Source organism: Megalobrama amblycephala, linkage group LG9 (assembly GCF_018812025.1).
Source record: "Megalobrama amblycephala isolate DHTTF-2021 linkage group LG9, ASM1881202v1, whole genome shotgun sequence".
Taxonomy (NCBI): Eukaryota; Metazoa; Chordata; class Actinopteri; order Cypriniformes; family Xenocyprididae; genus Megalobrama; species Megalobrama amblycephala.
The window spans coordinates 14,936,584-14,960,192 of NC_063052.1; the positions used below are offsets into that span (position 1 = coordinate 14,936,584).

General features: G+C 31.5%; 1 protein-coding gene across 3 annotated transcripts in view; it reads left to right on the forward strand.

Moving 5' to 3' along the window:
• Positions 1 to 5,632: 5,632 nt before the first annotated feature.
• cap2 (cyclase associated actin cytoskeleton regulatory protein 2) overlaps positions 5,633 to 23,609 on the forward strand; it is a 42,812-nt gene continuing 24,835 nt past the window's right edge. The window contains exons 1-3 of one of the 3 annotated variants that reach the window (XM_048201791.1): positions 5,634 to 5,831; positions 14,922 to 15,055; positions 17,697 to 17,797. In XM_048201791.1, coding sequence (XP_048057748.1) covers positions 14,932 to 15,055; positions 17,697 to 17,797 — 225 coding nt within the window. In that variant the 5' untranslated portion in view covers positions 5,634 to 5,831; positions 14,922 to 14,931. Of the gene's footprint in view, positions 5,843 to 14,921; positions 15,056 to 17,696; positions 17,798 to 23,609 lie in introns of all 3 variants that reach the window. The other 2 variants (XM_048201789.1, XM_048201792.1) reach the window with 2 other exon arrangements.

Below are 23,609 nucleotides of genomic sequence, written 5' to 3' on the forward strand. Positions count from 1 at the left end.
TTTTATAATAGCACTTACATTATTTCTTCTATTAAAACTGACAGCAATTGTGGCATAATATTGATTACCACAAAAAAAAAAAAAAATTGGCCATTTTGTATTTTAAAAAAGGGCAAAAATCAATGTTACGATGAGGCTCTTACAATAGAAGTGAATGAGGCCAATTTTTGAGGATTTAAAAGCAGAAATGTGAAATTTATAATAGTATTTTTTCTTTAGTTAAATCTGAAAGCATTTGTGGCATGATGTGGCATAAAAAAATATAATTTGCCTCTCATTTTCTGTTTAAAAAAAGGCAAAAATCAAGGTTACGTTGAGCCACAAGTGAATGGGGCCAATTTTTTGGAGGGTTTAAAAGCAGAAATTAAAAGTTTATCTTTTTATAATTTGCACTTAAATTATTTCTTCTATTAAAACTGACAGCAATTGTGGCATAATATTGATTACCACCACCAAAAAAAAAAAAATAATTGGCCATTTTGTATTTTAAAAAAGGGCAAAAATCAATGTTACGATGAGGCTCTTACAATAGAAGTGAATGAGGCCAATTTTTGAGGATTTAAAAGCAGAAATGTGAAATTTATAATAGTATTTTTTCTTTAGTTAAATCTGAAAGCATTTGTGGCATGATGTGGCATAAAAAAATATAATTTGCCTCTCATTTTCTGTTTAAAAAAAGGCAAAAATCAAGGTTACGTTGAGCCACAAGTGAATGGGGCCAATTTTTGGAGGATTTAAAAGCAGAAATTAAAAAGTTTATCGTTTTATAATTTGCACTTAAATTATTTCTTCTATTAAAACTGACAGTATTTGTGGCATAATATTGATTACCACAAAAAAAAAAAAAAAAAATTGGCCATTTTGTATTTTAAAAAAGGGCAAAAATCAATCTTACGATGAGGCTCTTACAATAGAAGTGAATGAGGCCAATTTTTGAGGATTTAAAAGCAGAAATGTGAAATTTATAATAGTATTTTTCTTTAGTTAAATCTGAAAGCATTTGTGGCATGATGTGGCATAAAAAATATAATTTGCCTCTCATTTTCTGTTTAAAAAAAGGCAAAAATCAAGGTTATGTTGAGCCACAAGTGAATGGGGCCAATTTTTTGGAGGGTTTAAAAGCAGAAATTAAAAGTTTATCTTTTTATAATAGCACTTACATTATTTCTTCTGTTAAAACTGACAGCAATTGTGGCATAATATTGATTACCACAAAAAAAAAAAAAAAAAGGCCATTTTGTATTTTAAAAAAAGGCAAAAATCAAGGTTACGTTGAGCCACAAGTGAATGGGGCCAATTTTTGGAGGATTTAAAAGCAGAAATTAAAAAGTTTATCGTTTTATAATTTGCACTTAAATTATTTATTCTATTAAAACTGACAGCAATTGTGGCATAATATTGATTACCACCAAAAATAAAAAAAAAAATGGCCATTTTGTATTTTAAAAAAGGGCAAAAATCAATGTTACGATGAGGCTCTTACAATAGAAGTGAATGAGGCCAATTTTTGAGGATTTAAAAGCAGAAATGTGAAATTTATAATAGTATTTTTTCTTTAGTTAAATCTGAAAGCATTTGTGGCATGATGTGGCATAAAAAATATAATTTGCCTCTCATTTTCTGTTTAAAAAAAGGCAAAAATCAAGGTTACGTTGAGCCACAAGTGAATGGGGCCAATTTTTGGAGGATTTAAAAGCAGAAATTAAAAGTTTATGATATTATAATTGAGCTTAAATGATTTCTTCTGTTAAATCAGACAGCATTTGTGACAAATTGGCCCTCATTTTGTATTTTAAAATACAAAAACTGTTAAAATGGACAATTTTTGGAGGATTTAAAAGCAGAAATGTAAAAGTTTAAAATATAAAAGCACACATCAATCCTTTGCTAAAACACACGTATTATTTGAGCTGTAAAAATGTTTAAATCATAATTTTTTACAGTTGTTTAGCAGTTTTAGAGGTTTATGTTGACAAAATTGTAAAACTGGAAATAACTCTACTCAGAAAAGCAGTTTTTTTCACACTGAAATCATGTTAATCACATCGTTCAGATCCACTGTAAGTGTCTCATCATAACCTCAATGTCAAATAAATGTGATAATCAACATGATGCTGTAAAAATAATATATATGCACTAAAAATGCTGGGTTAAAAACAACCCAAGTTGGGTTGAAAATGGACAAACCCAGTGTTAGGGTTGTTTTGACCCAGCGGTTGGGTTAAATGTTTGCTGGATAGTTTTATTTAACTCAACTATTGTTTAAAAATGACTATATCTGGCTTAAAATGATCCCAAAATATGTTGGGAAATTAAAAATCAGACACATAATTACTAGAGGCAACAATAAAAGGTGAACATTGTCCATTTTCAACCCAACTTGGGTTGTTTTTAACCCAGCATTATGGGTGTATATATCTATATACTTACAAAACTTGTACTTCAGTTTAAGAAATTTGTCATTTCGCCTCATTGCAAATAACTCAAACTGCGAGAGCAGGGAGACGTGTTGAATAAACACACTTGATGAAGTGTTGTCTGTTGGATAATGAATGTGTTTGTGTAAACGCATGTCGCCAGAATCACTAAATATAATTCAATATGACTCGTCAGGTGATGCTATAAGCAGTTTTATGTGTAGATTGAGCAATGTTTCAACGAAATCGCTGTGTCATGGATCTGAGACCCACCATGTTGACCTAGTTGTAGCAGTCTTCTAATGTTCGGGACAGAGCACTTTGGGTAATGACCATAAACCGGCCCTAAATTCTGATCAGGCTAACACCCCCTGTAACTCAAACCTATGTTTAAATATAACCCTCACAACGCATGTTTATCTGTACTTAAAACCAACTCAACGCAGCACCTGCATACGCTGTTTTGCATATTGGAGATCCGCAAGGTCTCAGTGAATTATTCAGGGTGTTTCTTATCAATTAGAAATGCTGAAGGGCCGCATGTGTTCACGTGGTGCTGCCGGAGGATGTTCTATTTCTGCCCGGCGTGAACCTGACGCTGGCTCGTGTTTCACAGTGACACAGCAGTGAAACTTTCCACCACACCGTCACCGGGGATGCTTGTCTAACGTCGGCCATGATAGCAGAGGCTCCCGGGAAGAAAAGGCCGGCGGGAACTGATGCAGAATAAGAGCTCTGATAGCAGCTGACAGGAAGATCACTCGATAATCTAATCTGTCAGGGTGTCAGGAGGGCACTGATGTAAATGTGTTGTTCAAGAGGTCATGGAAACTGAATAAACGGGGGTATTTTTATCTTATGGGGTTTGTTTAGTTTTAAATGTTGTTCTATATTAGTGCCACAGAATTATTTGATAAACAGGGATGATAAAATGAGAAATCTTTTACAAAAATCTGGCTCAAAACTTGGGCCAACTTCTCACAAATGTTTGTAGTCTTTGTATTCACGTTGGCTTTGTACGTTTTTGAAATACATTTATGTTTTAATTATATTCATATAATTATTATATATGATATTTATCAACTATATTTTAAAAATACATAAAATGTTATATTAATATTGCATTATATTATTAGTGCTGTCAAATCAAGTAATTGCATCTAACAAAAGTAAATATACAGTATATGTGTGTGTGTGTGTGTGTGTATGTATGTATTTATGTATACAGATACACACACACACACATACACACATACAAACTTTTATGTTAGATGTGATTAATTGTGATTAATCAATATGACAACACTAATATATATATATATGTGTGTGCGTACAGTATGTGTATATTTATATTATATATTTACAAACTTTTATGTTAGATGCGATTAATTGCAATTAATCGATTTGATGGCACAAGTGTGTGTGTGTGTGTGTGTGTGTGTGTGTGTGTGTTATATTTACAAAATTTTACGTTAGATGCGATTAATCATGATTAATCGATTTGATGGCACAAATTGTGTGTGTGTGTGTGTGTGTGTGTGTGTGTGTATGTGTGTGTGTGTGTGTGTGTGTGTGTGTGTGTGTGTGTGTTATATTTACATAATTTTACGTTAGATGTGATTAATCGCAATTAATCGATTTGATGGCACAAATATGTGTGTGTGTGTGTGTGTGTGTGTGTGTGTGTGTGTGTGTGTGTGTGTTATATTTACAAAATTTTACATTAGATGCGATTAATCATGATTAATCGATTTGACAGCACAAATATGTGTGTGTGTGTGTGTGTGTGTGTGTGTGTGTGTGTGTGTGTTATATTTACATAATTTTACGTTAGATGTGATTAATCGCAATTAATCGATTTGATGACACAAATATGTGTGTGTGTGTGTGTGTGTGTGTGTGTGTGTGTGTGTGTGTGTGTGTTATATTTACAAAATTTTACATTAGATGCGATTAATCATGATTAATCGATTTGACAGCACAAATGTGTGTGTGTGTGTGTGTGTGTGTGTGTGTGTGTGTGTGTGTGTGTGTGTGTGTTATATTTACAAAATTTTACGTTAGATGTGATTAATCGCAATTTATCGATTTGACAGCACTAGTGTGTGTATTATTTACAAACTTTTATGTTAGATGTGATTAATCGCGATTAATCGGGTTTACAGCACAAGTATGTGTGTGTGTGTGTGTGTGTGTGTGTGTGTGTGTGTGTGTGTGTGTGTGTGTGTGTGGGTTACATTTACAAAACTTTTATGTTAGATGCGATTATTTGCTATTTATCGATTTGACGGCACAAGTGTGTGTGTGTGTGTGTGTGTGTGTGTTATATTTACAAACTTTTATGTTAGATGTGATTAATCGCAATTAATTGATTTGGCGGCACAAATATATGTGTGTGTGTGTGTGTTATATTTACAAACTTTTATGTTAGATGCGATTATTTGCTATTTATCGATTTGACGGCACAAGTGTGTGTGTGTGTGTGTGTGTGTGTGTGTGTGTGTGTGTTATATTTACAAAACTTTTATGTTAGATGCGATTATTTGCTATTTATCGATTTGACGGCACAAGTGTGTGTGTGTGTGTGTGTGTGTGTGTGTGTTATATTTACAAAACTTTTATGTTAGATGCGATTAATTGCAATTTATCGATTTGGCGGCACAAATATATGTATGTGTATCTACAGTATGTGTATATACATATATATATATATATATATTATATTTACAAACGTTTGTTAGATGCAATTAGTCATGATTAATGGGTTTGATGACACTACATACATATTTTATTATTTAATGCCAAGTAAAATGTACTAAAATATTTTCCTTTTTCAAGCATAAACAAATTATATTGTACACTAGTCATATAATTCAAAATTTGATTTGAATAATACATTATACATTTTAAATTTAAAATTATCATATATATATACATAGTCATGAGGGTTTTCTTTCACATGACAACAAAATGGCTTCATGCATGTTGAATAATAACTTTGATTTGGCACACAAGTTAATAATTATTCATTATGTTAATAATATATTGCTATTAATCATATATAGCCTGTTTAAAATGATTCCATGCTTATTTAAAATAGCTTATAATCATTTTTCGTCATCAGTGCCATATTTTTATCATTACTGAATAGGTGTTTGCCATTCCTTCAGTGTAATGCCATCCGTGTCACCATCAAGACATCCTTGGAAACCTTCAGTCAGGCTGTCTCACTGCTCTATCTAGGCATCTCTGATTCATCCTTCCCAAATATGGAAGTCCCGGAAGCGGCTGCCGGGCTCAGTTGAGTGACAGCAGGGAGCGCGCCGGGGACGCAGGACCAGACCTCCATAGCCGATCCACATCTCGCTTTTTCTAAAGAAAACGTGAGAGTAAAACCCGGATACCTTGTCAGAGGTAATATTTCGGTAAGAATGACTCTGTCTCTGTCCTATTTTCCTTCCAGGTCGTTAGTGGGACGTTTGGATCGCGCTCCGAGCGGGTGGGAGTATCTCACTGGGAAACGTGCGTGTTTTTGTTTGGAGACACGCGGTGCGCGCTCGCGGTGCTGGCAGGAATTTGGGTTGAACGAGCACAATTTTGCGGTTTCACTGGTGTGTTGCTGTCAGAGGGCAGGGTGCGTTATCTTTTCACTAATTGCAGGATCTGTCAGTTGTCATATCAGCGCGTGCAGGCGTCTGCTGCCTGTGGGATAGAGATGACGCGACAGGCTGGTGACTCTGTTAGACATGCTATATTTGATGTGATGCAGAAGCCCAGAAGATCTGAAGTGTAATGTTGCTGTCATAAATCAATAGGCTGACATATTCCCTTGAAGGCCTGTGTATTAGCTATAGATGCACAATTATTTGAATCTTAATTGTGTGTGTGTGTGTGTGTATATATATATATATATATATATATATATATATATATGTATATATGTGTGTGTGTGTGTGTGTGTAATATAACTTAAATAAGTAATTATTATCTCACAAAAAAGTGGAAAAAAAGAATGTGACAATGTCTAAAAGTGTGACTTACAATAGTATATATATAAATATATAGTATATATATACTGCCCTCCAAAAGTTTGGAAACACCCCTGGCAAAGTGTGGTTTTGGACGGTATCATCATTTTTTGGTGCAAATACATTAAAGTAACTTGACATTATCATTGAAGACCAATAATTTTCATTTTGATTGCATAATAATGGCAATATATTCATGTCAAAGTCAGACATGCCCCTTTGCCAGCTGTGATGCTGTTACTGGTTTAAACTTGGCCCAGGTTTGTAACAGATTTTTGGGTCAGCACACATTAATAGCTTCAACATTTGATTGCCAATTGAGTTTAGAATACAATGAACCAATCAGAGCCCAGTTTAGGTCAGATAGCTGCTAATGCTGGATATTTTGATGAATCGAAAATTTAAGTTTTTTCTATGTATAAACTGTTTATGTAATAAAATAAGTTTTTGTTGTCCCTTATCAGTGCAAAATTATCACAAATTAAAAAGGATTCATGCCAGTATTGTCCAAAACCCCACTTTTCTAGGGCGTTTCCAAACTTTTGGAGGGCATGTGTAGATAAAAGTATGTGTGTATGTGTGTGTCTATATATATATATATATATATATATATATATATAGATACATACATACATATATACATATATACTATATATACACATGTATATGCTATGATATACAATATATAATATATATATATATATATATATATATATATATATATATATATATATATATATATATATATATATATATTCCAATAATTAATTGCATAAATGTTAATTATTTGTTAAAAAATTACTATAAATGTTTAAATACCACTACCAAGGTTACTAACACTAGCATCATATGTAATATGTATAGAATTATTATTATCACTAATTTATTTTTTAACACAAATAGTAGATGCATTAATGGTGATGATCATGGTAATGACAGATTAAATTAAAATCATAATTAAAAAAAGAAATATGGAATTTGTCTTGGTAAAGCTAGACATATATATATATATATATATATATATATATATATATATATATATATATATATATATATATATATATATATATATATATATATATATATATATATATATATACATATATATATATACATACATACATACATACATACAATCTAGACAAATAATTTTGGTTTGGAAAGGCACTATAAAATAAAATGCATAAACATTTATGTACTCAATAGACAAGATTGACGAAAATATGTATGTACAAATCTATACAGACACAATTATGCAAGGGAATGTGAATAAGAAAGGTGATTATGATTTAAATGTAAACTTAAGAAAAGTATGTCTGATGGTGATTTTTTTATTTATTTATTTGTATCGATGTGTCGCAGTCATTACAACTCCCACTTTTATTTATTTCTACATTCGTCACTCACATTTTTGGGAGATAGTCATAACTTTTCGTCCGCCCACTTTACAAATTATCCCTACACTCCTGGTTTTGACCTTTTCCTCAAACACACTAAATATATTAGATGCACAAACCATATTTCTTACACTTCTGAACATCATCCAAACAGCCCATAATAAAAGATAAATCAGTATCTATATTAGTGTCTTGCAAGGCCATAACCATGTCTTGAACTTTGTCGAAAACGTAAAATGTTTCTTGTCTCGTCACACTGTAATAGCAATTATTACATGAATCACATAAATGCATATTTTCAATTCAAAACGGCCATATTTGAGAACAAAAAGTTGAGTATACATTTCTATCGCAATACAGTTGACGTATTAAATGTTTCACTATTTACATCTTACGATTCGTTCTGAATTCGAGCTCTGCGTCTGTGAACATTAAACCCCACCTACTGTGAATTTCAATTATTGGGGGCGACAATTTGGCCATTTCTAATTATTGGGGGGGCATTTGTCCCCCTTTATGTCTATGGTGGTTATGGTCCTGGTGTCTCGACAAGTTCTGCCACAGATTTAATTCAGTCTCCTATCAGGGTCCTACTGAAAGGATGTCACTTTGTCATTAAAGGCAAATGTTGTTTTTAGCACATGGGCTCCAGTCATCTTCTGTATCCGGGTGAAGCATTGCTCTGCATTTAGACTCATTCAGAAATAGAGAAGCGTGCAACTGCATCACTCCTGAAACATTAGTTCAGCACAGATCATGTTGTGCAGATTGATATATATTTAATGGCAGACATATAGTCCAGCAGAAATATTTAGTTTAACTTACTTTACCAGATGATTTGAGTGACTTTTGCATGTGAAAAGTGATTGTAAATTGAACTGTAAAACTGTAATTTACTTAATTGGTTAACAGTAAGTTCCCTTATCACATACGGGGACTGTAACAGATCTAACCTTGTATTTTGTGTCATTTTACAGTAAGGTACTGTTAAATGTACCTTTTTAGAGGTAAAAAAAGATCTTTTATTTGTGATAATAATGCAATTAAACTTGCCAGGTTGTCATGCAAAGAAATTATGAACACATGCAAAAACAAGAGAACCAGCAAAATGTTTATAACTGTAGGGCTGTCAAACGATTAATAGCGATTAATCGCTTACAAAATAAAAGTTTGAGTTTGCATAATATATGTGTGAGTAATGTGTGTAAATAATATGTATATATAAATACACACAAATTAATGTATATATTTAAGAGAAATATGTTATTTATGTACAAAAACATGTATTTATATATAATATAAATTATATAAAAATATAAATAAATGCATATACTTGTAAATATTTCTCAAATATATACATGGATGTGTTTGTATTTATATACTTTTATTTTTTATGCGATTAATCGTGATTAATCGTTTGACAGCCCTAACTGTTTATGCTTTTTCCTTTTCCTCATTATTTTGCATAGTAAAATAAAACCTGCAGCTGTAGTTTGCCTTTTTCCCCCAAATAATTTTGTCAGATAAATACTTTAAACAAGTTTAGTGTTTTGTTCCTCCCTCATATTTAAAATATCCTCATATAATTGAACTTCAAGGCTCATTAAACACAAAATATCCACACTTTTGTCAACTACTGTATGTTTTTGTTTGCTATTAATTGCATGCATTAGAGTTTTATGTTACATCTTCTATTGTTAAATGAATGTTTGTAGTGCCATGATGGTGTTTTGTGCATCTTCTGTACTAGTTTGATTCATCATGTGTCTTTCTCTTTTCCATCTTTATTATTATGGTGGATGATGTCAGTATATGTTAAAAGTACAAAACAGATTTTAGTAGCGGAGTGACCTTGATAATTCAGCTAAAAAGTGCTGTTGGATTTACCGGTTTAAAAACTGATGCTCAGTGTTTCAGGGTTATTCTGCCTCTCTGAAAAGCCCAGCTGAGGCCCAGGTCAGGCATTTGGCAGGGCCGAGAGAATTCTCTAGAGAGATAACAAGATGACGTGAGCATTTCCACACTGGGTCACTATTAATTACTGCTGACGAGTGTCAGAGAGAGACTTGCTCTTTTAGTAGCTACATGTTAAATGCAGCAAATACGGCTCTTTTGTTGCTCTGATGAATGAATTGCTGTTAGATCTTCAGTGCTGTTGTGTCAGGTTATATGTTGTTGATTGTGATCATGTGTTTGATTTACATTATATCAGTCTTTCTGAATTACTAAATATTTTCATGTAAAAGCAATAGACGTTGCACAGCTGAGCTGCACATTATTCGCTCTTTTAAAATGCATTCGCAATGCATTCTTTAATAAATCAGAAAGAATAGTATTGAGCATGACGAATTGTTGTCTTTCATTGAACAGACGAGCAGTTTTGAAAATAGTCACAAAGAAGGTATTGACAGATGAGTTTATTATTGTTCAGTGATATGATCCAGACTGAGTGATTAGATTCCTCTTAACAATCAACAATGATGATGAGAAGTCATTTATTAGACTCGAGATTTCATTTCTGCTCAATTTGATTTTATTTATTAAATTTCATATATGCTATTGTTGGCCAAAATGGTTTTAAATGGTTTAATATTTTTGTACTTTATTTAGTAAGTTATTGCTTTTGGGGCAATAGCAGTGGAAATGTTGTTCAGTGTCTTTTTGTCTTTTTTTATTTTGTGTAATTTGTGTAATTTATATATATATATATATATATATATATACACACAGTACAGTCCAAAAGTTAGGAACCACTAAGATTTTTAATGTTTTTAAAAGAAGTTTCGTCTGCTCACCAAGGCTACATTTATTTAATTAAAAATACAGTAAGAAACAGTAATATTGTGAAATATTATTACAATTTAAAATAACTGTTTTCTATTTGAATATATTTCACAAAGTAATTTATTCCTGTGATCAAAGCTGAATTTTCAGCATCATTACTCCAGTCTTCAGTGTCACATGATCCTTCAGAAATCATTCTAATATGCTGATTTGCTGCTCAAGAAACATTTATGATTATTTTCAATGTTGAAAACAGTTGTGTACTTTTTTTTTCAGGATTCCTTGATGAATAGAAAGTTCAAAAGAACAGCATTTATCTGAAATACAAAGCTTCTGTAGCATTATACACTACCGTTCAAAAGTTTGGGGTCAGTAAGAATTTTTATTTTTATTTTTTTGAAAAGAAATTAAAGAAATGAATACTTTTATTCAGCAAGGATGCATTAAATCAATCAAAAGTGGCAGTAAAGACATTTATAATGTTATAAAAGATTAGATTTCAGATAAACACTGTTCTTTTGAACTTTCTATTCATCAAATAATCCTGAAAAAAAAATTTTGTACACAAATATTTTGTACAATTGTACACATTAAATGTTTCTTGAGCAGCAGATCAGCATATTAGAATGATTTCTGAAGGATCATGTGACACTGAAGACTGGAGTAATGATGCTGAAAATTCAGCTTTGCATCACAGGAATAAATTACTTTGTCAAATATATTTAAATAGTACACAGTTATTTTAAATTGTAATAATATTTCACAATATTACTGTTTTTTTACTGTATTTTTAATTAAACAAATGTAGCCTTGGTGAGCAGACGAAACTTCTTTTAAAAACATTAAAAATCTTAGTGGTTCCAAACTTTTGGACTGTACTGTGTATATATATATATATATATAGGAAAATTGACACCTCCATTTCTTCAAATATTATAAAAAACATATTGTTAAAGAATTTGTAAGTATATTTATGCAAGCTTGTTTCCATCACTGAATAAAAAATAAAAAAGGTAATTTTTTAATAAAAAATGTGACTTTTTGTCTCACAATTTTAACTTTTTTTCTCAGTTTTGCGAGATATATTATAAACTCACAATTGTGAGAACAAAAAAGCTCATAATTGACTTTAATAACTTTTTTATTTTTTATTCAGTGGCGGAAACAAGCTTCAGTACATATTGCGTAGTTGAGTCGATTGTTTTATTTGTGATAATAATGCAAAATTGTGCGACATAATATTGTCAAATAAATACCTTAACCTAATTTTTCCTTCATATTTAAATTATCTAAAAAATCTAAAATATTTTCCTCATATTTTGATGGTTTAATCGAATTTGTAGGTTCATTAAACACAAAATATCCCTTCCGGACATCACTTAAATGTTTTTAAGGACTTTAAAGGACAGAAATTAAAATTAGGTTGTTCTAATGACTGATTTTATGTATTTTTTGATCAGTTAGGGCAAATATAAATGTAATATTTATATTCCCAGAGGTGTTTTTTCCCTCAGCATGTTTCAGAATGACTGACTAAAACATCTCAAAGACAGAACAGAATCAGTATTTGCTAATCAGCTGATTAGTTATTGAAACATGTCGAGATATCAGCAGTATTTTATGTTTTACGCTGAGTTCTTTTTTAAAGGCTTTAATATGGTGATCGTGTTATGTAATTAAATACTTTGGTGAACTGCTCATTTTGGACTGTTGACAGCACAGTTTGTGTCCTCCTGTTGACGCTGTCGTAACTGAATTGACTGTTCTGTTCCTGTTAGCAGATGAGTATTGAGGTGTGGTCATGTGGAGGGCTGCCAGTGAACCCGCCACGCCTTCATATACTCACAGTCTGTGTGTGTGTGTGCTAGATTTGCAGAAATATTATCTAAAACTTTAGAATTTTATATTAATACTAGTGATTTTTTTTTGTATAATGGTAGTTATTAGGGGCTTTTACACCAGAAGAACATTTTCATAGTTCCTATAACTAATGGCAGAAGTACCCACTTTTTGGCATGTTTGCACTGCAGGAACTGGGAGCGATATAGGAACACCATTTAGTTTAGTTATAGGAACACCATTTGTTTCAAAGTAGGGTCTATCCCAGCGAAATAGAGTGCAACAGTCAGGTTCCGGAAGAAAAAACTTGATTGAAATGTATTTTTTAAGGATAACTCATAAACCTTTAAAGACAGCTCTATTGTGAGCTACAAGGTTTTTTAAGGGTTAGTTCACCCAAAAATAAAAATTATGTCATTAATTACTCACCCTCATGTCGTTCCACACTCGTAAGACCTTTGTTAATCTTCAGAACACAAATTAAGATATTTTTGATGAAATCCGATGGCTCAGTGAGGCCTGCATAGCCAGCAATGACATTTCCTCTCTCAAGATCCATTAATGTACTAAAAACATATTTAAATCAGGTCATGTGAGTACAGTGGTTCAATATTAATATTATAAAGTGACGAGAATATGTTTGGTGCACCAAAAAAACAAAATAACGACTTATATAGTGATGGCCGATTTCAAAACACTGCTTCATGAAGCTTCGGAGCGTTATGAATCAGCGTGTCGAATCAGCGGTTCGGATCGCCAAAGTCACGTGATTTCAGCCGTTTGGCAGTTTGACATTCGATCCGAATCATGATTCGACACAAAAGATTCATAACGCTCCGAAGCTTCATGAAGCCGTGTTTTGAAATCAGCCATCACTATATAAGTCGTTATTTTGTTTTTTTGGCGCACCAAAAATATTCTCGTCACTTTATAATATTAATATTGAACCACTGTACTCACATGAACTGATTTAAATATGTTTTTAGTACATTAATGGATCTTGAGAGAGGAAATGTCATTGCTGGCTATGCAGGCCTCACTGAGCCATCGAATTTCATCAAAAATATCTTAATTTGTGTTCTGAAGATGAACGAAGGTCTTATGGGTGTGGAATGGCATGAGGGTGAGTAATAAATGACATAATTTTCATTTTTGGATGAACTAACCCTTTAATTGATGGTGTTTGCTTCTGTTGAAACCTTCAGTCCACATTATTAATTTGGTTTTAAAATAATCGTGTTTAACGATTGAAAAACTACATTACCCATGATGCTATACAGAAATTCCACCAATCAGAGATTTGAAAAAAGCAACATGCTCCAAAAGAGCTCTTTAGCTCCGCCCACTCCCATGAAACACTGCGCAATCGAGTCAATCTCCCTACGCTCTCAAAATGCAATAAACTTAAAATTTGTTGTTTTTATACATGTAATCAACATTTGTAAATGAATAATTTTTGTTTTTTTCCATCGTTTTTAATTTGATTTGTGCTGATCGCAATGCTTCATGGGATTGTAGTTCTTTTCCGTTAAGCATACAGTCTTGTACCTTTGTCTGTTTGTTCAATTTTCCAAACTTTTTTGCTTCAAATCAAAGTTTGTAGTGTTGTGATTCAGTTTAGCTGATTTTAACTCTTTAAAGAAGACTATTTTAAAATCCCTATGGAAAAAATTAGTGAAAAAAAATTCAACGCCGCTGAAAAAGGGGGCGGGAACTGTTGCACTCTATGTGAACTACCAGTGACGTAAGTGTAAGCTGATTGGCCAAATGCATACGAAACATTGGCACCCGGCATTTTTACAAATTTGTCCAAAATCGTGCAGCTTACTTCATGAACTAACTCCACGAACATGGAAAACAGCAATAGGTGGACTGATGCCAAAAAAGCCCCTATTTATAACAAAATATGGATTATATTACTTAAAATCAGCATGAAATGGAAGTTGCACTAATCTTTTCTTCTCTATTGTGACGTATATTGTGTTAAATGCTTTGCAAACAAGAACAAATGTAGGGCGGGGCTTGATTTTGTCCATGGGGAATTGATTGGATGGTTGTGGTTTGCTATTGGTGGATCTCATGTGAGTGACAGGTTGCCCCGCCCTCATCATCAGAGAAGAGGGAGGGGAAGTTATTCTGATTCAAGATTATGAATTTATAAAAACAATGATGGATAAATCATTTAGAATAAACACTGCAGTAGTGATTTCATGGTGACTTTGAGTAATGTTATTCACATTTTTGCGTAAAACTGATTAGGTCACCTCCAGGAAAGTTCATAAAACGTTCCTGGTAATTGTTGTCTTGTTTCTCTGGGATACGTGCAGTCGTTTGACCGTTACGGGGAGGAGAGTGTTTTATTTGAACGGACTGGTATTCAGGTCACAAAGTCCCAACAAATCAAACAGCCACAACGGTCGTTCGGCACAGACCAAGAGTTTGCTCTGTTTCTCCAGGACCGCTGTCATGGAAGCACTGGTTGAGCGTCTGGAGCAGGCGGTAGTTCGTCTGGAAGCGGTGGCTGTCAAACTTCAGCACTGTCCTGGGGGCGTGGCCAACGGTGACATCATCAGTAACATGATCAACGGAGGTACCAGAAGCACAGATCTTGACAGCAGTTCTGAATTGTTTAATGTATTTATAGTTTTTATTTGTAAAGCATATCTGGTCTGTTTTGATGAGTCCACAGGGCATTGTCTATAACTCTACAGATTATCTAACAGAGAAGAACTCTGACGTTTCGGGGATTTTTCTTCATGGGAAATATATTCTCATAGGAGTAGAGTGGCATTAGCCTTGGCAAACTGCACATAGATGCAGTCTGAAATATATAATATGTTACAGTTTTAGCTTTTGCCTCCTCCAGTTTTGAGTTTGTTTTTTCTTCTGTGTTTTCAGAATTTTTATATTTAGTTTAACTAATATTTATTTATTGACAAAAGTATTCTACTTCAGTTAGTGGTTTTGTAATACAGTATGTAGTTTAAATAGTGGCATAATAATATAAATAAATAATCATGGTAATAATAATTCTTATTATAAGCAGTAATATTTTTATTGTATTTTTTTTTTTTTTTTTTTAAGTCATTATTGTGTCAAATAGCAGAAATAAGACAAAATATAGCTGTAAGCAGCAATTATCGCCCAAGCACAAAGAGCATATAAGCCATGCAAACATGGCTGGGAGCATCAGACCAAATGCAACAACAAACATGTAACAACATTTTGAGATGATTTTAGGCAAATTGGCTGAGAAATCATAAATACAGTCATTAGAAATATGATTGAAAGGTTTATCACAGTTGACCAATAGGTGGCGCTGTGACCAAATTGATGTATTGTGGTCAGAGTGAGGTGACAACGAAACGTGCAAAGTTTGGTGTCAATATGCCAAAGCATTGCAGAGATACAGCTTCAAGAGTCGTTTTTTGCATCATGCCTCAACTTCGTTGCTTCGGTATTTCGAAAACAAAAACGAATCGAGTTGAATTCCATAACTTTTTGTCGGCACATTCTGATGATGATGCAATTAAATTTTGGTGAAAATTAGAGCAACGGTGTATGAGTAGATTGAAAAAGTAGGTTTTTAAAGAAAATCAAAATGGCGGACAGGAAGTTCGACCGACTATGACAAAATTGGTATCTATGTTCTCGGCATGACCCAAGAAATCTATTGAGACCATTACAATAGGTTAATATAGTCAAAAGGATTGATCTTTTTATTTCATCACCAAAGTCTCAAATCTCAGAAGTCCAAAATTCTCCTCCACCGTTTAAAAGTTTAATACAGTAAAAACTGTTAAAAAATGTGAAATATTTTTACAATGTAAAATAGCTGTTTTCTATGTGAATATACAGTAAAGTGTAATTTAAATCCTGTGATCAAAGCTGAATTTTCAGCATCGATACTCCAGCAGTGTTAATTTTGACAGCAAATTTTGATTTAGTTTTAGTCATATTTTAGTCATCGGAAATTGTTTTAGTTTTAGTCTAGTTTTAGTCGACTAAAATCTTATTTATTTAAATTGTAAAGCATTAATAAGCATTTCTCTAACAATACACAGATCCAATACACTGATACACATCTGATATTCTCCAAACTGTTTATGTTCACTTAAGACAACCAGCTGTACTCGCCAAAACTGACGTTTTTGACCGTTTAAGTGCAAAACGACACAAGAGAGCTCAATTCAGTGCTTTTCAGGGATTGACACAATTATCATTGAGGTACTATTATAGTTTTTGTTAAAAAAAATATTTTTAAAATAGTTTTTCTGCTTTCATTGTAATTTTAGTTTAGTAATTTTTTGTGTTTGTCTTTTAGTTTTTGCTTTTAAACGTCATTATAGTTTTTTTATTTCTGTTTTAGTAATTTAAGTACATCAGGTTAAGCCAAAGCTTGAAAAATAGATGAAATAAAATAATTTTTTATATTTTTATTTTTTATTTCAGTTAACGTTTATTTCAACTAATGAAGATTATAATAACCCTTATACTTGTAAATTATATAGAATAATGTGTGTATTTAACTTAATTAAATTAAGTTAAATACAGTTTGTTGTGTAAACAAAATAACAATAATGACCAGGAAAAAATAATAATAATAAACCATCCCGAAAGACACTGTGACTCTTATTCTGAAATGTCTGCAGTCTGCTCATTTAAGTTCAGACGAGGGAGATAAAATATGCATTCTTACAACCGTCTAAAACACATTACCATATAAACATTGTGTAGTAAACACTGTCATAATTCATCAACATGAGCTCATAAGCAATCGCTTGGCATAAATGTGCGTGAAGCAGTCTGAAGTGCTGCTGACCAGCCTGTAGAGGGCGCAACAGCGCCGCGTTTCCTGCGGTTAGTTCAGCGCGTTACACTTCAAATGTGCGCATCTTCCACACAGGACAGCAGTCCTGACTGGATATCTTCTAGATATCATTTTCGTTTAGTTTTTATTCGTTGACAAAAATGAGAGTAGATTTTAGTCATTCAAAACGCATTTTTATTTAGTCATCGTCTTGTTTTTCGTCCGTAAAAAATGTCGTTGATGAAAATCATGACAAAAATTAACACTGTACTCCAGTCTTCAGTGTCACATGATTTGCTGCTCAAGACCTTTCCAACTCTGACGTCTCCAACAATGAATGTGATTTCAAATCATCCTCAGTAATGCTGTTTATTCTATTACACTGATTTCTGTTTTGTTATTATCTCTCTTTGACTCTAAGGTGAATCTCAGAGCATGGAGGCGTTCGACCTTTTGCTGAGCGGTTCAGTGTCTGAATATGTGAAGACCAGCACATCTATTGGTGGAGAAGTGGCAAATCATGTAAGTGTTAGTGGTTGTGAATATCACTTTTGAACAGACAGGTAGGAATACTGAGCAGAGGTAGATAATATAAGAATGAAGTCATTCTCAAGAGCTCTTAGTTTATCGACCAAATGACTGCAGACACTCACACACACCCATCAGTCCAGCTGTTCGTGAAGTCACAGCTGTCGCTTTCCAGGTTCACATAACTCTGCTATATTTGACAATTGGCTTTGTGCTATTCTGTTTCCCTGCAGCCCCGTTAAATCCATTTGCATCATAACAAATGGAAAGTGTTTTATTATAATCTGAAAGTAGGTGGAAAAAATGAAGGTTTGTTTAAACTTTATTTACAGAGACGACTTGGCTTGTTTTTTGCTGTTGGACTGGAAAAGTACTGTTTGACAGTGTTGTTTTATTAAGAAGGGTTATATTAACTGCTGGATTGTTAAAAAATTATATAAAATGTTGCTAAAAAGTGTAAACATATTAAAAAACTCTTTTAGAGGTTGGTAAGATTTTTCTGCTCACCAAGGCTGCATTTATTTGATTAAAAATACAGTAATTTTGTGAAATATTTTTACAATTTAAAATAACCATTTTCTGTGTGAATATATAATGAAATGTAATTTATTTCTGTGATGCAAAGCTGAATTTGCAGCATCATTACTCCAGTCTTCAGTGTCACATGATCCTTCAGAAATCATTCTAATATGATGATCAGATTTTTTGCTCACATCTGACACAGATCAGAATTTGTTGCACACGCATAAACACAAAAATCCGCATGAGATCCAAATTTTTTCTGAGCCACTTTCAAATGTGGTTTTAAATCAGATGCATATCCGATATCTGGACATCTGACCTACGTCTAAACACATACAGTGACAGTCAAAAGTTTGGACACATTATAATTTTTAATGTTTAAGTCTCTTATGCTCATAAAGCCTGCATTTATTTGATCACAAATACAGAAAAAAACTGTAAAGTTGTGAAAAAATATTACAATTTAAAATAATGGTTTTCTGTTTTAATATACTTTAAAATAGAATTTATTTCTGTGATCAAAGCTGAATTTGCAGCATCATTACTCCAGTCTTCAGTGTCACATGATCCTATAATGATCTAATATGATGATTTATTATCAATGTTTAAAACAGTTGTGCTGCTTTATATATATATTATATATATTCAAAAGTTTGGGGTCAGGAATTTTTATTTTGACAGAAATTAATACTTTTATTATGCAAGGATGTGTTACATTGATAAAATGTGATAGTAAAAACTTATATTGTTATGCTGTTCTTTTTAACTTTTTATTCATTAATAAATCCTGAAAAAAGTATCACAGGTTCCAAAAAAATATTAAGCAGCACAACTGTTTCAAACATTGATAATAAATCATCATATTAGAATGATTTCTGAAGGATCATGTGACACTGAAGACTGGAGTAATGATGCTGAAAATTCAGCTTTGCATCATAGAAATAAATTCTACTTTAAAGTATATTAAAATTGAAACCCATTATTTTAAATTGCAATAATATTTCACAATATTACTGATTTTTCTGTATTTTTGATCAAATAAATGAAGCCTTGATGAGCATAAACATAAAAAAAAGTAATGTTCCCAAACTTTTGACCGGCACTGTATATCCGATTCCCCTTGGAATTCCAAGCCACCACAAGGCAAGAGCGACACGTTTGCCCACAGAGATAGCTTTGTTTACTGTTTTTAGTTGGTTCTTTTATATCTTTAATAAACCTTGGATCCAGCTTTCCCTCGTTTCTGATCACACCAACACAACCTGAACAAGACCTGACCATGAAACACTGGGGTATCAAACACTAATTAACAATTAAATTACAACAGTGGAACACCGGACAGGAAACAACATCTGCAATCAAAAAGACAACACTGGGCTTTATCCACAATACTTTTATCATTTTATATTAAGATATTAATTTAATTGAAATCACTCCATTAGATGCCTCACAATCAGTGATTCTGTCCGGTCTGTTGTAACACAAGGTCGTTTGTGAGTCGACGGCCTGTAAGCAGCAGCTGAAATGTTAGGGTTTCTTTTTGACTGACAGACATTGGTAGCTAAAGAGCTGCTTGAGAAACGAGGCGCTGGACAATGTTGTTAGTGTACACAGAGGCACAGTGGCTCTTTCTAGTGATGGAATGTAATATTATGAGAAGAGGGAGAGGGAACGGGTGAAAAAGAGCAGAAAGAAAGTGGGAGAGGGATGTATGTGTCCTCTTTGTTAACACTGGAATTCTCCTCAAGCTCAACTCCGAGAGGAAACATTTCCCTTTCAGTCTAATAAGAGATGAGAAATGGCTCTATGACCGTGTGTGTGTGTGTGTGTGTGTGTGTGCGGGATCTTTCGCTCAGTGAAAAAGAAACTTTCTGCACTAAACGTTTGTGGGAATTTTGTTTTTGTTTTAAACTTTTTAATTGCCAACAACCCCGAAATATAATGATCCCCTAAAGATGCTCTTCCTAAACTATAATTCATGTTTCATTATTATAGTTTTTTGAAAAAAACAATATATGTATTTATAATGTTTATTTAAATAATACTATATATTATAATTTTTATTTAAATAATAATAATTTATATAATGCTATACAGTATTATTTTAGTTTTATTAATACTTTAAATTGTTCATGTTTTTATATTTTAGTTAAATTTTTAGTCTTATGTGCTTTTGTCATTTTATTAGTTTTTTTTTTTTTTTTTTTTTTAAATATTGATATTTAGGTTTAATTTAAGTTTTAGTTAATTTTAGTTTTTATTTATTTCCAGTTTTAATGCTTCAGCTTAAACTTAAATTCAGTTTATTTCCAAGGCAACATTTCTAATTTTTGTTTAGTTTTTCAACAATTTTTATTTTATTTTATTTTATTTTATTTTATTTTATTTTATTTTAATTTGCTTTATTTTATTTTAGCTTTATTTTTATTTTATTTTATTTTGCTTTATTTTATTTTACTTTATTTTATTTTATTTTGCTTTATTTTATTTTATTTTAGCTTTATTTTTATTTTATTTATTTTGCTTTATTTTACTTTATTTTATTTTGCTTTTTTATTTTATTTTACTTTATTTTATTTTATTTTCCTTTATTTTATTTTATTTTATTTTGCATTATTTTATTTTATTTTGCTTTATTTTATTTTATTTTATTTTAATTTGTTTTATTTTATTTTGCATTATTTTATTTTTTGCTTCATTTTATTTTATTTTATTTTATTTTATTTTAATTTGCTTTATTTTATTTTAGCTTTATTTTTATTTTATTTTATTTTGCTTTATTTTACTTTATTTTATTTTGCTTTTTTATTTTATTTTACTTTATTTTATTTTATTTTCCTTTATTTTATTTTATTTTATTTTGCATTATTTTATTTTATTTTGCTTTATTTTATTTTATTTTATTTTAATTTGTTTTATTTTATTTTGCATTATTTTATTTTAATGTGCTTCATTTTTATTTTATTTTATTTTATTTTATTTTAATTTGCTTTATTTTATTTTAGCTTTATTTTTATTTTATTTTATTTTGCTTTATTTTACTTTATTTTATTTTATTTTGCTTTATTTTATTTTAATTTGCTTTATTTTATTTTAGCTTTATTTTTATTTTATTTTATTTTGCTTTATTTTACTTTATTTTATTTTGCTTTTTTATTTTATTTTACTTTATTTTACTTTATTTTCCTTTATTTTCCTTTATTTTATTTTATTTTATTTTGCATTATTTTATTTTATTTTATTTTATTTTATTTTGCTTTATTTTATTTTATTTTATTTTATTTTAGTTTGCTTTATTTTAATTTGTTTTATTTTATTTTGCATTATTTTATTTTAATGTGCTTCATTTTTATTTTATTTTATTTTATTTTGCTTTATTTTATTTTTTTGCATTATTTTATTTAATTTTAGCTTTATTTTACTTTATTTTACTCATATTTTATTTTATTTTATTTGGTTAATGATAATAACTAATACTAAATATTATAATACTTAAATAATATGAAATATTAGTTTTGTCCATGTATCTGCACAGCGTTTTTAACAGAAAAATGAGGTTATAACCAGGACACAAAATGTGATAACTGTAGTGAACTATAATTGCAGTTATTGTTTTCAATTCATTTGTGATTCTCATCAGATATTTTAGAAGAGCTCTAAAAAGAGCTCATCCGTTTCTCCTCTGCCACACACGGCTGATCTGAACCGCAGCCTGATGGCTTGATATAACCCGGAGTCATGCAGAGGTGACCTTCTGAACCTGAAAGTGTGGGAATTACCGATGATAATTCCCATGAAGTGCCTTTACCTCGAAAGGCAACGTTCACCAATCTAAGTTTCTCATCAGTGCTGAAAGAGACGGTTTATCTCCTATAGTCAGCTCCTTTTAAGGTAAAACAGACCTCTATGGTTCTCCATGTTCTGCGAGAGGAAGTCTTTTCCTAAATGTGGGATTTGCCTCAATTTGTGTGTATGTGGTTCAGCTCTGTCCCATTAGGCTTCACCTCATTTAGGAGATTCTTCAGCTTCAGGCACCTGATGTCCCTGCGGTTGATTTTTATATAACTTTACTATATGAAGGTCACATTAAGTCTTCAGACTTTACTCTTGCTGCTGCTCAAATACCTTTCATGGAGTTTGTGTTCCTAGAGCTTTCAGACGCTCAGACTTTCTGACTCGGTATGATATATCTTTCCTAACTGATCCAGTGTACGATTTTCGTTAAATGACGATCAAAACTATGAAAAGTCATTGAGGGGGTCAAGATTTTTGTAAATCATGCTAGAAACATGTTATTCTTGCTAACAATGTGTAAAACATGCTAAAAACATGCTAATTAATGCTAAAACATGATAGTAACATGCTAATTCATGTTAGAAATGTGCTAAAACATGCTAGCAACATGTTAAATCATGTTAGCAACATGCTCATTCATGTGTTTTAAAATGTGCTAGCAACACCAAATCATGTTAGCAAAATACAAATTAATGCTTGCAACATGTTACAATGTCAACAGCATGTTAATTCATGCTAACAACATGTTAAAACATGTTAGCAAAATGCTAAGTCATGTTAGCAATGTGGTAAAATGTAAACAGTGTTAATTCATGCTAACAACATGTTAAAACATGTTAGCAAAATGCTAATTAATGCTAGCAATGTGGTAAAATGTAAGCAATGTTAATTCATGCTAAAAACATGTTAAAACATGTTAGCAACATTGTAATTCATGCTAGAAGCATGTTAACACATGTTAGCAACATGTTAACTCGTGTTAGCAAAATGCTAATTCATGCTAGCAATGTGTTAAAACGTGATAGCAACATGCCAATTAAAGCTAACAACATGTTAAATAATGGTAACAACATGCTAAATCATGCTAGTGACATGTTAGAAACATGTTAATTCATGCCAAAATATGCTAAAACTTGCCAGCGACATGTTAAATAATCCTAGTAAAATGCTAATTCATGCAAACAGTGTGTTAAAACATGTTAGCAAAATGCTAATTAATGCTAGAAATGTGTTAAAACATGCTAGCAAAATGTTAAATCATGCTAGTGAAATGCTAGAAACTTGTTAATTCATACTAACAAATGTAAAACATGCCAGCAACATGTTAAATCATCCTATTAAAATGCTAATTCATGCTAACAATGTGCTAAAACATGTTAGTAACATGCTAATTAATGCTAGCAATGTGTTGAAACATAACATGCTAATTAATGCTAATAACATGTTAAATCATGTTAACATGTTAAGTAATGTGAACAATTTAAATCAT